The sequence below is a fragment of the Mchenga conophoros genome, linkage group LG3 (genome assembly GCF_057382185.1).
Source record: "Mchenga conophoros isolate Kocher_MC1m ecotype Shallow Benthic linkage group LG3, M_conophoros_male_GT1.1, whole genome shotgun sequence".
Lineage (NCBI taxonomy): Eukaryota > Metazoa > Chordata > Actinopteri > Cichliformes > Cichlidae > Mchenga > Mchenga conophoros.
Window position 1 is genome coordinate 30,122,114 of NC_140528.1, and position 16,333 is coordinate 30,138,446.

The window sequence follows — 16,333 nt, forward strand, 5'->3', positions numbered from 1 at the left end:
AACAGCAGCAGCACATTTAAGCTTGATAAGCTGTTGTTAGAATTTATTTAATATTACTTTCTAGTATAAGCTGATGTTTGTTGGAGCCACAGCTGTAAAGCTGCTGGTAATGATATTGGTTTGAATATGTGGTGAGAGGGAAACATGAGAGATGATGAGATGAGATAGCCTTTATTTGTCAGTTGCAGGCCTTTTCCCCATAACCGAGATGACAGACCTTGCCGACCGTATATACAATACACAAACATCACATTGGGGAGACAGGTCAGGCCAGGTAGCGAGGAAAAAAAATGTCGAAATGTGTAACACAGAAGGATAATACAGGAATGCAAAGGTATCAACACACCATAGCACAATAAACACAGACAGGCAACATGGGAAAGAGTTCCAGTGTGTACATCTGATCTGGGACCGCTGCAATCTTTCGACTGCGCCTCCAACTGACCCAATGTCCACATCATGGGGGAGGTAAGCGTTGGAGGTGGCGTTGGATCCGGGGTAGAGAGGGTGATGCATCAGTGAGTGCTTATCAGTATCAGTATATGTATGTGTTTGTGTGTCCAGAGTTCAGCTGAGACAGTGTCCTTCGCCCTGCCAGGCTAAGTAAACAGTCTTCCAGCCAACCCAGGTGGCCTTGCAAGGAATGGGAAGGAACAGACTCAACACAGTTGTTATCAGGGAGTTGTTGTTTTGCTCCGGCCTTACAGCTGGCGCCAAAGGGGTCTCCGCATGAAGTGATGGTGCTTTTTACTTTAGTGTGAACAGCTCATATGAATTTCAAAGCAGTTCTACAGTCCAACACTGGTCTCTCAATCTCCCGTTGGAGAGCCACGAGCTTCACCATACTTGCGTTCTGTGATGTTGTCATTTCTTGTGCTCAAGGAGCCAATTTCTGATTTTTCCTCCCCGAGATGTCATCCTATTTTGCGCCCAGAGATGTTATTCCGAGCTAGCCCTTCCGAGATGTATCCCGTCTGCAGTCAGAGATCTTATTCTGAGTATTCACAGCAGCCGTAGCCTCTCCAAGATCTTATCCGTGCTGACTCAATGAGCCCATTTTGAGAAACTCACGCCTCTCCCATCGTTCCAATCCCAGCGGGCAGCCTTGTAGGGGTTTGAACAGCCGGTTCCGTTTCCTTAATTCTTCGATAAGTCAGGGCCAAGCCAGCTCCGATAAGCCAGAACCCTGTTACCATGGTTCCGAATAGGTAGATATCTTCAGCACTCAGGCTCACCCGAGCCCAAACTTCTCATTGAGAAAGGGGTGTCAATTGCATTTAGGGACCAGTTGATCCAATCCATAATTCCTCTTTTAGGTTTTAGAGAACAGACTGTGAGAGAGTGTTCCAGGGAAAATACAAAAAAAAACCCACGAGACTAGACAAGGACATAAGCAGGGATGATAAGGGAGAGGAGAAAAAGTGTGTCCACCTACTCCGAGAGCCAAAGAAAGAAAGAAAGAAAGAAAGAAAGAAAGAAAGAAAGAAAGAAAGAAAGAAAGAAATGAAGATGAAACCAAGAGATGTCCTTACTGAATTGTCAGAGCTGAACAGGTGATGGAGAAACAGGTTTACCTTTTAGGTGACATGAATGAGTTGAAGGGAAGTGATGAACTGGTTCTGAGAGACAAATAACACCAGGATCCTTTTCTAAGTAGCTGACAGCTGGTAACTGTGCAGGGGCGGGTCTAGCAAAATTTTTCCAGGAGGCCAGGTAGGGCATTAACAGGGAGAGGGGGGCTCAAGGAAATACTTAAAATGGTAAATGGTAAATGGCCTGTATTTATGTAGCGCTTTACTAGTCCCTAAGGACCCCAAAGCGCTTTACATATCCAGTCATCCACCCATTCACACACTGGTGATGGCAGCTACATTGTAGCCACAGCCACCCTGACAGAGGCGAGGCTGCCGGACACTGGCACCACCGGGCCCTCTGACCACCACCAAAATTTTTACCTTTGATGAATATTTATCTGAATCTTACAATCCATGTTGTCATCTGATGTTAACTGTATAGTAGTACATATTAAGTCTAATATATACCCTAGTAATAGTAGTATCTACAGTACTTTTTCTTTTGGGAAGGTATCACCTTTTCAGTCTGCAATTCTGTTAAAGAAAGTTGTTGGATCTATCTAATTACATACATAAATTACTTTACATAATTAGGCGGATTCCTAATACTGAGGAATTTCTCTGATTTAAGCTGAACCTGATTTACCATCACAAATAACACATGAACTAAAGCCTCCTCAGGCTGACTGTGTTGAAAAAACAAAAATGTGGAAAAAAAGGCCTGAAAACAACACATTTTCAATCGAATCAAAAGAAAGGAAGTGAACGAGGGGAAAATAGAAAAAAAATTCCTTTCTGAGAAATGAGAAGCTGAAGCTTCTGGTGTGATGCTCTCTCTCTCTCTCTCTCTGCTTGCTTTTGATAAAGTTTCAAGAAAAGTGACGTGTTTCAGGTCACTTTGCTTCAGATGAGAAGTCATGCTCAGTGGTGATATCAACGGCAATATCCTCATTCTGTCCAACCTGGTGAGTCATCTCCATGGAAACAACAAGTCTATTTCCTGTGAACAGAGTGAAGACATCAGTGCCCTGTACTATGAAACACGTCCAACATACCCAGTTACCTGGGTTCACTTACACAACAATAGTAATTAGCACTCACATAAAGATGGTTATTAATTTAGCTGGTTGTCAATCAGGTATGAGTGTGAGGAAAGTGTGGGGAAGTTTAACTTCCTTTGTCTCATTACACCTGACTGTCTTGTTGTTTCACGACAAGATAATCAGCGGGCCCAGATGCAGACATACAAACTAAAACACAGCCTTTTGATCCCATAGTTCATAAAAAACTAACAAAATCCAAAACAGAAGCAAGACAGAAAAATGATGAATAAACAGGAGAGTATCTAAACAGACACTCAAACAGAAGACAACTGAAGACTGGTGCTACACATACACACAGACAAAATGAAAACTAATCAGGGAAACACCTGGAAAACAAGAACAGCTGAAACTAGGCAGGGACACTGAGACAAGCAGTGTTTTCAAGTTACTTGAAAAATGTAACAGGATTACTGTAACCCGTTACTGCCCATCGCTAGAGATAAGGCAAGCAAAAGTAAATCAAGGACAGAAAAGACAAATAAAAAACAACAACAAAAGTACAGTGGCATAGAGACACCAAACACAAAGACAAATGCAAATATTCAAAAAGATGCAAGACAATAAGAGGATAAAAGTAAAAGCTGAAATACAAGAAACTAAAACTGAACTGCAACTCGATAGTTTTACCTTCAAAAGGTTCAAAATGTAAGAAACATAAAAATAAAACTGAGAAAAAAAAACAGAAAAACCAGGAAATATCTACTATTATAACTATAATAATAATTATAATAATGTAAACTTGAAACACCATGAACACAGGTATCTAAAGCCAAGAAAGCAAAACTAAGTACAATGAAACATATCACCTAACTCAGGATGGCAGCAGTGCTGCACCTGTGTGCAGGTATCTACCTGAGCGTGTGGTGTAGATCTGATCCAAGCAGATGGACAGCAGCAGACCCGTCATGATGAAGTATGGACAGAAGACCAGCAGGTGGAAAAGAAGTCTGAACACAGACAGAGAGGAAGGAGGAGGTTGAGGAGGAGGAGGAGGGGGTGAGGAAGAGCTGGTTGGATGAGAAAAAGAGGGAAGGGAGGAGTTGGAGGGCATGGTTATAAGATGGGGAGAAGCCACAGCAGATCTGACAGCAGTTGTAGGAGGATCTGTAGGAAGAGCGATTTCAGTTTATTAAATCAGTATGTCACTCTGAAGGGTTAATCTGAGTAAATTGACTTGGTCCAAACTTGGCACTGCACCCTCAGAAACGCTGCTCGTATTTTGAAACCGATGGTTGTGAAATGGTAAATGGCCTGTATTTGTATAGCGCTTTTACTAGTGAAAACCTCCGAGGACCTGGCATCACATTTTAGGTTGTCTAGACCGCAATACACAATTTTGCTCTACAAGGGCCTGATACACTTTTCTCAGAAACTACACGAGGTAAAAAGATAATTCTATGGTTTTTAAATTCATCAGGTAACAATCAGCCCAAATAGCAAAGAGAAATAAAAATGCATACCATGAAAGAGTTCGGATCTGAGGAGGTTATATACGATTACAGGAAATTGTCCTAAATATGATTCAACTGTTCCTCAGTTTTTCATGATAACACCTTTCCTCCACCTCATGATGCTTTCCATCAAGTGAAAATGTTTAGGAAAATGTAAAACAGGTAACTTTTTTACTATATAACCACAATGATAGGAAATGATGTCAGTGTACCAACCTCTGATCTTTAGGAAGCTTTGAGGAGATGGTCCAGCTAGATCAGTAGCACACCAGTATACCCCCTTATTAGACTGCTGCACGTTGGAGATGGTGTGCTCTTTATAACCAGATCCAAGAAGACGTCCACTGAAGAAGAAGTAAGCTGCCACCATGTCACCATTGATCTGTCTGCAACGCAGAGTAACATCACTTCCTCTTGTCACAGGAAGTGCAGGGATCTCCAGGATCACTCCTTTTTCTGCATAAGAGACAAAAAGATTCATAAATAGAGACAGAGTTTCACCAACAGAGCAGTCAGAAGCTAAAGCTTCAGCAGGGGTCATCGGTCTCTTGTGACTTCAGGGTCAGTCAGACAGTACAGTGAATTTGGAGCTGTGTTCCAGGAACATCCAAACAGTTGAGAGAGTGAGACTGAGGAAAAACTGGTTTTTGCCTTTCCTGTCTAGCACTGTAGCAACTTTGAATTATTGTCTGAAGGCCAAACAAATCCCCAACAGGTTTACTTTCCCAAGTGGACTTTTTCCTGGTCCACTTGTATCCCATAGTTTATTTGATTTTTATTAGCATTTATTAATTATTATTATTATTATTATTATTATTATTATTATTATTATTATTATTATTTAGGAGAAGAGGGATAGGGATCCTCTTTGGGATCTCGTGCCAGCCTAGACCCCGACCAAATGGCCGGGTCTTCTGGGGCCCCCTGCCCCAGTTGGTGAACAGAGAAAATGGGTTGTGTGATGACCAGTGTTGGGGAGTAACGGAATACATGTACCGGCGTTACGTATTTAGAATACAAAATATGAGTAACTGTATTCCGTTACAGTTACCGTTTAAAAAGGTGGTATTTAGAATACAGTTACTTTGTTGAAATAAATGGATTACACTGCGGTACTTTCCTGTTTCATTTTGTCGCGGGTCAGGACTGTTTGGGTTTTGTTTGACAGCTACGTTCTGTTGTTCCAGGTGGCAGCGTTACGGTTGCCATGGTTACAGGGTGACGCGCGCTCTCTCTGCGACTGTGTTTCCTGGGTGAAAGAGCGCCTTTTTGTTGTTGTTGTTGTGCTAAGCTAACAGGCAGAATGCTACAGGTATAGCTCTAAAGAATGTAGCATCATGGGCAGTGTAGTCCGTGTTGCAGGGAGACTGGACTGCCATACACGTTATGGGTCTGTGAGCACGAGGAGGGAGAAAAAGGAGAGTGGAAAGGTACGAGTTGTCATCGAGGAAAAACGGGAGCTGGAAGCATGTAAATATAATAATAACCACTGCAGCCAAGAAGAGTGCCTGACGAGCCCAGTTGTAAGTAAGCTATTAAGACTCGACTGTACGCTGTGTTCGTGTTTTCCTCCAAAACAATAAGCTCTGTTGGAGCAGCCTTTCAACGCCTCTCTCTAACGATGGTGGTCGAAACAGGAGAGGAAAACACTTTCAAATGTAAGTATATGAAAATCTGGTTGTACAAAAGTTAAATTGTTATAGAGGTGGTGTTGTTAAGCTTTGGGCATCTGCATAGACATTTTTTTATTTTATTTAAAATAACCGTAAACCAGCTTGTATCGCGGGTCCCGCGGTTTTTCATGTATGGCCGCTTACATACAGCTAATTTAGATTTTTTGAATTGGTGATATGTTGTGGGAAACAAAGACCAAACGGCTTAATTTATTAAAACGAGGAGAAAACGATCACCTCTTCACTGGGGTGAAGAATTGGGCCACTATTGCGTGGAGGTACAAGAATAAATCAATTTACACATCATAGTCATATGTGTACGGTTCTATTAACCCCCATCCTGTACAGCAGCGGTCCCAACCTTTTTTGCGCCACAGACCGGTTCATGTCAGACACGGAGCGGCCTTTAAGGAATCGCGGATAAAAACAACCACATAAAATGATCTGACCAAGACAAAAACTGTGGTATTTTGTAAATATAATAATAAACGTGAATGTACTGTGTAACTGTGTAACTTTATTAGCAGCATCCTCCTGAAAATGCGCCGACAACATTGAGAGTAACATCCTCCTCTCTGCCGCTTAATGCTCTCTGGTCACTATGGTAACGTGTAAATATTTCTTTCAAAATAAGACACACGACTACAACAAGGGAAAAGGCCCAGGGAAACTGAGTTAATGAGAAAAACACTAAAACCATAAATTTCACACCGGAGCCTCAACTCTCGTAGCCCGGTATCAAACGACTCATGGACCGCTGCTGTACAGAACCTGTTATGTCCAGACGGTATTCCTCTGGTGTTTTGCTGGGAAAACTTTTGGGTTTAGGGATTAACATAGTTGCCATGGTTTCCTTTCTTCTCTTATTTGTTGTGTGTGATCAGGACAATTCTGGAGAAGATGGGCCTGCAGGGGAAAGTCACCCCCTTGCAAGCCATAAGACATGGGATAACTTTAAAAAAATACAAAGTAGGTATGTGTGTTATCAAGAAGATAATTCTCAAGAACACAAATTAATAAATGTGCAATTACTAAGAGTTGTTGTGGTGTTTGTATTTGCCTGCTGCCATTTTTGATTTGCTCTGCCTTTAGGATTGCAAGTATCCAGGCTCAGGAGAGGGGTCAGTGGAAAGCCCACTGCTGCTACTTGGCCCTGGTTTGCCCTCATGGATGAGGGAGAAAGAGGAAAAGAGACAGGGATGATGAGCTGGCAGACCTCATCAGAGAGGACATGAGGCAGCAAAGAGAGGCTGAGGAGAGGAGAGCAGGTAGAGGATGGAAAGACTGCTTTCACTTCTAGAAAGATTAGTTCCAAAATGAGTTATGTATTGAGAAATGTAATTATTTGAATATATTTGTTACATTGTTATATGTGTTGCATTAGTTTAAAGGTTTTATTTTATTAATAAATTCATTAAAACAAACAGTAATTGTCACTGAACTCAATTTAATTTACAGGTATTTGTAACATGTATGAACATAACGCTAACTTTGAACAATATTACATGGATATTTATTTGATAGCAATAAAGTAAATAACAATAACAATTAAACAAGAATATTTCAAATACACAGTATGTAAAGATGGAAAAACAATATTTTCAGTTGTTCACACAGGATTAACCTGAGTGAGCTGTTCCTGGACCGTCTCTTTAACAACTGTAATAGATTACAGGAAGTCTCTGGCAGTGTTGCTGAATCTGCACGAGCAAGATCAGACATGGATGGGGTGCTGCAACTGAGACCTGCGGTTTGTCTTTTCTGGTGGGCGAGTGGAGAACCACACAGGGTGGTCTGCAAAGAGAGCTTTAGGATGCTTCCTCCCACTGTCCACTGCATCGTCCATCCACAGGGTTTGCAGGGCTGGCTCAATCGATGGGTGCCACACCACTAAAATGTTTTCAGAAATATGCAAGCAGGAGATGGTGGATGCTATATTACTACTAGTATAATAGTTGTAGCAGACAACAGTTTGATAAAGTGCTATGTAAAAAAACAAACAAACAAAAGATTAGATTCTATGTGTTTCAAAGATATTTAGTTTATATATTTTATATGATAAAGTACATGTGTAAGAATGACCAGTGTTGTGCCAAAAAACGATTGTCTGCCAAAAACTGATTTCCGGTTTTTGCCCTAAACTGATTGCTCATATTTAACCTGCTATGAATAACTTGTTGGTCTATAATATGTGGAATGTCAAATGTATCCCTCATTAATGATATCAAGTCACCTTGAGCCACAAACAACATTCCTGTAACAAGGTAGAAGCTGCAATCAGTTCTTGGCACTGACATGTATATATCCTTTATTTATCCAGTTCAAAAACAATCTTGTTGACATTAGAAATTTATTTTTTAAGAGTAATCTGGCCAAGAGGACAGCAGAGAGCGCAACAAATATATCAATTGTACCTACATTATAACCAGAGTTATAAAGACACTTGAACAACAGGTATTTATTGTATATATAAAACCCCTTTGTAAACCATGTTCACCGAAGTCTGTTTACCAACATACATAAAGATATTACACATATTACACACGGAAACATTGGTAATCAGTTTTGGCAGGTGAACACTTTTTTGGCACATTAAATTAGCTAAGTAATTCCTAAAGATTGTAGAGATGTAGATTAAAGGAAATTATTTTACCTGGATATGATTGTCTCTGATGAGCCTCAGGTACAAAACGTGCGGGCGACAACAATAAGGTTGTCCTAGCTCCTCGAGAATTAAAATTGTCCAAACAACGGAGCGACATTTCTGGGTCCATTTTAAAGTTTTCGCGCTGTGGCGCTGGCGACCGGAAAAACACACAAGTAAGGGTGGAGTTGAAGGCTAGGAGGCTGTCCACAGCCCATCTGTTATGTTGGATACTCATTGTTTGTTCAATAAAGTTTCTATGGAGGAAAAAAAGGGGGCTGTCCACAGCCGCTCACTTCCTGATTACCTGTCTGTCTAAGGACACTACCTTGTGACGTAAGTAGGTAGTGTCCTTATGAGCAACGAACTTGCGGGGGAATGAACATCAGCGTGTGGCTTAAATAACTGTTGCCTGATTGCTTGCAATTGGCTCCAGGTGTGCAGAAGCTGGAGGAGGTGGCCCTGCCCAGGGGCGGATCCCAGGTAGGAGCAGGAGCCTCATGGAAATTTCAGCAACCCACTGCGGACCATGACACTTGCTGTGTCCGAATTCGGGGGAAGGTCAGCAACCCATGTTGGTAACCGTCCCTCATGCTTCAAGTTCTCTTGGTGTTTACCTTACTAACAAAACTTTCTTGTGCTACAGTTCCCAGACTCATCTTGGCTCAAACCCTCAGCTCACGCTCTACCTTCGGACTCAGGATACCAAACAATCATTCTGATAATCCCTCTGTGCCTCACCTGCCTGCCCTCCTGCCATCGCACTCTATCTACAGGCCCCGGATCTCAGGTTGCGTCCCCAACTGCAAATAAGACTGATAAACTCAATACTTTCCACTTCAGGGCTACCTCCACTGCCTCCCAAACTCTTCTGTCTTGTCTCTTCAGTGTGACAGGTTCCTGCCCAGCTCCACTCTGCTCCACTCTGCATCTCAGGCCTCATTCCCTCACCTTAGCCACGTTTCCTAGGTCACGCCAAGTCATGCTCCACATTCTATTGCTTTGTTTTTGACACATTTCCAGAGCTTAAGTCAAATAAATATTGTAAAACCACTTTCTGTCTCTGTCTGGGTCCTGTACCTGAGTTCAGTTTGGTACAAACCATTCGATTACGTGACAATACAAACTGGCCAGAAAATTGATTCAGCAGACCCAGTACGTACAGCAGTCTCCAAGCAGGGAGCCATCTTAGGGGCTCATGAGCAAGCTCTGCAGGACCTCGATACCCGGTGTCAAACCATAGGCGAGACTCAGGCTAAGATCTTAGCTGCCCTGCAGGAAATTCAGTTAGCTCTTTCCCCTACACCGAACCCGTCCCCAGCATCCACCGCCCCTGCGGCTGAACCTGTCCAGTCATCCACAGCACAGGCCACACCGTCAAGTTCCATTTTCTGTGACGCTGCATTCCCGGAACTCGAGCCTTATTCCAGGGAGCAGGTTCGCTGTACTGCCTTTGTATTAAAATGTTCCCTTGTGTTCACACATTTACCTCGCTCATTTGCTAGTGACTCAGCTCGGGTAGCATATCTGGTGGCTAAGCTTCAGGGCAAGGCACTGTTATGGTCTGAGGCTTGCCTGTTGGCCCATCCCCTTCCAACCTGCTCATATGATGATTTTCTGGGTGAGTTTAAAAAGACCTTTACTCATCCAATATCGGAGGGCAGTGCTGATGAAAGGTTGCTAGCGTTGCAGCAGGGAAACCGCAGCGTCGCCGAGTGGAAGACACCTTTCAATATGCCCCTAGGGCATTTTGAGTATTTGGTCATGCCTTTTGGGTTAACCAATGCCCCCGCTGTCTTTCAGAACCTGGTCAACGATATGCTCCGTGATTTCCTGAACCGTTTTGTCTTTGTTTATCTTGATGACATACTCATTTTCTGTCCGAGCAGTCCTCCAACGCCTCCTGGAAAACAGACTTTAGTCAAAGCCGAAAATTGGGAGTTTCATGCACAATCTGTCACATTCCTTGGCTATATACTTGCAGGGGGGGCAGGTGAAGACTGATCCAGCCAAGATTCGCACGATTCTGGAGTGGCCCACGCCCACGTCACACAAGCACCTACAGCGTTTCCTTGGCTTCGCCAATTTCTACCGGAGGTTTATTTGCAACTACAGCCAGGTAGCCGCACCTCTCACTGCACTCACATCCACCAAAAGACATTTCATCTGGACACCTTAAGCTGAGGCAGCTTTTAGTAGGCTCAAACAATGGTTTACCTTGGCTCCGGTGTTGTGTCACCCAGACCACTCCAAGCCTGGAGGTGGACGTATCCGACGTTGGCGTCGGGGCTGTCCTCTCAGAGCATTCAGGGCAAGTTATACCCATGTGCCTTTTTTTCATGTCGACTTTCATCAGCTGAGCATAAGTATGATGTAGGAGACAGAAAGTTGCTTGCTATCAAGTTGGCCCTAGAGGAGTGGCGTCACCTACTGGAAGGAGTTGAACACTCATTCACCATCTTCATAGACCATAAAAACCTTACTTATCTAAAAACAGCTAAACATCTTAATGCACGCCAGGCCCATTGGTCTCTGTTCTTTGATCGCTTCAAGTTTGCCATCTCCTTCCGTCCAGGTTCCAAGAACACCAAGACAGACGCTCTGTCTCATCTTTATGATCCAGACATGGAACCCACCGAACCAGCTCCTTTGCTTCCTACTTCCTGCCGCGTGGCATCCTTATCCTGGGACATAGAGGAAACCATCCAGCAAGCATTACAGGACGAACCAGACCCTGGCATGGGTCCTTCAGGCCGCTACTTCGTACCCACAGCAGCCTGCTTGGCTGTACTCAAGTTGGCACATATCTCCAGATTTTTCTGCCATCCCGGAATCCGCCGCACCATCTCACTACTACGTCGTCACTTCTGGTGGGCAACTTTGGAGCAAGATGTGCAGGAATACGCCTCTGACGTGTGTGCCAGGAGCAAGGCCCGAAGTCAGCGTCCAGCTGGCTTCTACAACATCTGGCTGTCCCTTCTCGCTCTTAGTCCCACATTTCCCTAGACTTTGTCACTGGACTGCCTAGGTCAGCAGGTAAAACAGTAATACTCTCTGTGATCGAAAAGCAGCTCACTTCATTGCCCTGGAAAAAATACCCACTGCCATGGAAACCGCAAGACTCATGATTGACCACGTCTTCCAACTCCACAGAATTCCAGCAGAAGTCACTTCAGACAGGGGACCTCAATTTACGTCCCAGGTTTGGAAATCTTTGTGCTCTGCCCTAGGTGCGCAAGTCAACCTCAGCTCCGGTTACCACCCTCAAACCAATGGACAGACTGAGAGACTAAACCAGGAATTGGAATTGACACTCCCCTGCATGGTTTCTCATAACCTGGCAACCTCGTCAGCACATCTCCCATGGGTAGAGTATGCACATAATTCACATGTTTCTGCATCCACTGGTCTCGCTCCTTTTGAGGTGTCCCTAGGCTATCAGCCTCCCCTATTTCCTGAGAAAGAGGCTGATTTGGCTGTGCCTTCCATCCAGCACCACCTCCGGCCCTGCTGCCGCGTCTGGATTCAGACTCCGGAGGCACTACGGAAAGCTGCTGCCTGTCACTGCCACTATACGGATCGTCTACGATCACCAGGTCCTCAGTACGCTCCAATGCAGAAGGTGTGGCTTTCAGCTAAGGACGTTCCCCTTAAGGTTTCCTCCCGCAAGCTGGCTCCTCATTTTATTGGGCCATATGTCATCCACTCGGTTATCTGGCCCACTGCTGTGAAACTCAAGCTTCCCCAAGTCTCTGGATTCACCCGGTTTTTCACGTTTCCCAGGTCACGCCAAGTCACGCTTCATGTTCTATTGCTTTGTTTTTGACACATTTCCAGAGTCAAATAAATATTGTTAAACCACCTGTTGTCTCTGTCTGGGTCCTGCACCTGAGTTCAGTTTGGTACAGACCACTCGGTCACGTGACAACCTGGTCAGTGCTGTGCAAATGGTGTATTTAGTGAGACACAAATATACAACACTAGAAATACAGAATAAAAGTTTAGTTTTATAGTTTTACCGCTGTTATGTTTGGGGGCAATATAGATTCAAGTTCTTACTGGAAACTCAGATATTCCTACTTCTAACTTCTGCACCATATCTGAAAGCCAAAATCCAGAATTCCAGAGGGTTCGACATGATGCCGGCCCACCCTTTGAAGCAATAGCTTTTCTGGAAAGGCTTTCCACAGGCTTAGAAGTTTTATGGGAAGTTTTGACCATTCTTCCAGGAGCATATTTGTGAGATACTGATGTTGGACTAAAAGGAGTGGCTCACAGTCTTTGTTCTGATTCATCCTAAATTAATCCTAAATTCATCCGGGTTGGGGTCAGGACTTTGTGCAGGCCAGTCAAGTTGTTCCACACCGAACTCAGTTATCCATGTTTTTATGAACCTGCTTTGCGGCCATCTTGGAACATAAAGAGCCTATCACCAAACTGTTCCCACAAAGTTGAAGTATGAAATAGTCCAAAATGTCTTGGTATGCTGAAGCACTAAGAGTCCCTTTCTAAGAACCGAAAACCAAGCCCAATCTTAAAAGTAGAGATAGTGTCTGTCTCCTGAATCCAAACAGGAAACTGCTTACATAGAAGTGGGGGCTTAAAAACTGAAGGCTCTGCCTTCCATTCTACTTTTAAATACTCTAGGAAAAACAAGTAAGCCTGCAGTGTGAGAGTGCTCTAATGGGCTGATAAGGTCATTAAGATAAGATGGGGCCTGATTATTTAAGACCTTGTATGTGAGGAGAAGGATTTTGAATTCAATTCTCGATTTAACAAGAGAAAACACCAGTGTACTCAAACAGCAAGATGAAGTGATATAAGACTACAGTGAGAGCTAACATTCTTAAATGTCTGATCCGACAGATGATTTGTAATTCTTGAAAAGTTATGTACAGCATTATATTTGAGGGGAACTTTACAGAGACCTATGGGAACATTGTCTGTACCTGAACTACTGATGGAGATATTATCGCTCTTCTGTCCAAAACTGGATTCACACCAGTAATCTGCACTTGAAACTTTCATGAAGTCAAGAACACAGGGGGAACCATGAACCTTCCCAAAGCCTGCAGCTGCTCCACAGTCCTCAGTGAGTCCTCCTCTGGTCCTCCTCACTGCCCATCCATCAACTGTCTGTCCATCATCAACACAACTCAGAGACACTGAAGATGATCCACTGAAGAACTGCTGAAGGTTTGGACTGACAGACAGAAAGACTGGAGGACAGACAGACACACAGACAAACAGACAGAGTAAATGTATTTGTGTTCTTGTTGGAGTCTCACTGATTGTTTTACACTTCCATCAACTCACCTGCAGAAACAGTCAGTGCAGACTGCAGCAGTACACACACACCTGCAACAAGTGAAAAACAAAAAAATGAAGTTAAAAGTCTTTAAAGTCTTTCTTACTGTCCTCGGAGAAAAAACATGGTCCTGGGTCAGTTCAAGTAGTGCTTTCGAGTTTGGGACTTAGCCCTCTACTGCATGACTTTTTAATTTTTTGGGAAAAAAAAATATTTCTCCCTATTTTGGGGGAGCTTTAGGGTCCCTAATAATATATCAATCATAAAATTTGACACTCTGCCCCCCCCAAAACAGATATTAGTTTGTTGCTTCAAGGCAACACTGTGCGACGAGGGTAGTAAAATGCCAAGTTATTCTATAATAAGTTGTATTAGTACAACAAGGATGAACTTGCAAAGAAAAGCGTCTGGACTTCTTTAAGTTACTTGAAGACGTTTCACCTCTCATCCGAGAAGCTTCTTCAGTTCTAAGGTCAAATGGTGGAGAGTCCCAGATGTAAACCTAGTGGGAGTTTCCCCCCACAGAGGGACAAGGTTTATGTCCCTCTGTGGGGGTAAATAGAACATAGCAGTGTTGGATTAAGTGCAGGAAACGCTAGTATAAGGTGTCTATGGAACAAAGCTCCTTCAACATTGACAATGACCAGAGTGGATGACTACAGGCATTTCTCTCAGTCAACTGATTGTGTTTAGGGAAAAAGCAGCTAAATACACTGAGATTGCTCCACATAGTTAGTGAGCTGTGGGTTTTGTCAAACTTGGAGTGAACAAAAGCAGAAAAACAGTAAAAGATTCGGATATTTGAAATTCTGGTTTATTTCATGAATACAATGAAACAGTTTACAGAGCAAAGCACACATGATAAATAGATACACATAACACAGACAGTGAGAAGTAAAAAATCATCGTCTTACCGGATGTTATATTCTGTAAACTTAAAATAAACCACTGAAATTAGAGTTAGTGTTTTAAGTCTTCTATTAAAAAACACGAGTCAACACTTCTTTCTCCGGTAGCATTACTGAAGTGACACTTTAACGATGCTTAAATTCGCAGTCGTTATGATGATAAAACATGTTCTCTCGTTAGCAGATGTCTGCACTGTCACTTGTCATGAAAATGTCCAGAGTTAGGGTTCAAGCTTACTCTTCAGTTACCACTGATCATTATTAGAGCCCGCAAAAGATTTTTCACATTATCCCCATAAACAACATGCTTTTATAGAAATCATTGTTTCACAAAGATTTAGATTCTTGTTTCACAATGTGCATGAACTTAAACTCTTTAGAGTTTCATACTTATAAAGTATAGAAAAGAATACATTTATTCCAATGTATGAAATACACTTCTTGTAAAACAAAAAATAAGTTGATTCGAAATGCATTAAAAAAAAATAGCTCCAGCCATCACCTTTCTCCTGTACACGTACACACACACACACACACACACACAAACACACACACACACACACACACACACACACACACACACACACACACACACACACACACACACGGAGGGAGAGAGAGAGAGAGATCATTAATACAAAAGATTGGATTTGGATTTTCACTCTTTGTTGGAATTAATATGAACAGCCACATAAAATTCATTCCAATTTTTTGCCTTTGCTTCAATGAAGATGTGTCTTTAAATCTACGATATCTTTCCTGTTCAGAAAGTTTGCTGACATAGTAAAGAAGTGGCTAGGGAACTCAGTAATTATGAGTAGCCACAGCTTAGGGACACTTTCTCAAATAAAGAGGATTTCATCATCTGCGGTTGGTGAAATAAGTGCCACATTAAAAACAAATCAGCAGATCCGCAAAGTATGGATACAGACTCTTTTCAACTATAGAGGTAGATGTACGCTTCATGTACTTATCAACATACATTTCAAAGGCTTGCATTAGAGTGCATTGGTGCACACTTGGGCATCTTTTATTTTACATGGTTATACCACTGTGAATTTTGCTATATAAATATACTCAAGAGTCTATCATATGTTTGACATCCAGCAAAAAATTCAAAAAATATATATTTTTAAATCAGCAACTTAGCAAATGAAATGTTTTTTGGACAACAAATGAGGCACGTTTTAAAAACAGTTTGAATTTGACAGACATTTATGAAGCGCTGGCTATAACACACATGCTTACCGTGTGAAAGGACTGCGGATGTCTTGGAGCAGAAAACCGCGTTGTATTGTCACTTTTCTCTTATGCATAAGCAACGCCGGTTGGTCATAAACACGCACACACAAAGCAACGCCAGCCTGTCAGAAACGCTCTGTGTGGGTAGAAAATGGTCTGCACCGGCGCTGGTCCAGACGCGAAATGGCGAGGGTCTCACGCTCTCGGGAACGCTTCATATAGGACCGGGTGCTTCCAAAAACAATATTTGGGGTGCCTATAAGTCTTGGGGGGGTGATACACCTGCAGGGCATCACCTTGCTGTGCAAGTTTAAAACAATGAGGGTGGGGCATGCAGTTTCTGAGATCCGGTGTGCTGGCTACTTCAGAAAATAGGCGAGACCTGGCTCGACTGGTACATCTGCGGGGCTTTTACCTTGTCGAGGAATTA

At 42.8% G+C, this 16,333-nt stretch overlaps 1 protein-coding gene across 1 annotated transcript; it reads right to left on the reverse strand.

Moving 5' to 3' along the window:
- Nucleotides 1–201: 201 nt before the first annotated feature.
- LOC146578093 (uncharacterized) lies at nt 202–16,121 on the reverse strand. The gene is made up of 6 exons (XM_085267754.1): nt 16,066–16,121; nt 13,762–13,841; nt 13,395–13,664; nt 4,345–4,584; nt 3,530–3,781; nt 202–2,574 (listed from the first exon to the last, which is right to left on the reverse strand). Exons 1-6 carry the CDS (start codon nt 16,119–16,121, stop codon nt 2,468–2,470), a joined length of 1,005 nt encoding a protein of 334 aa, XP_085123880.1. The 3' UTR covers nt 202–2,467.
- Between the last annotated feature and the right edge of the window lie 212 nt (nt 16,122–16,333).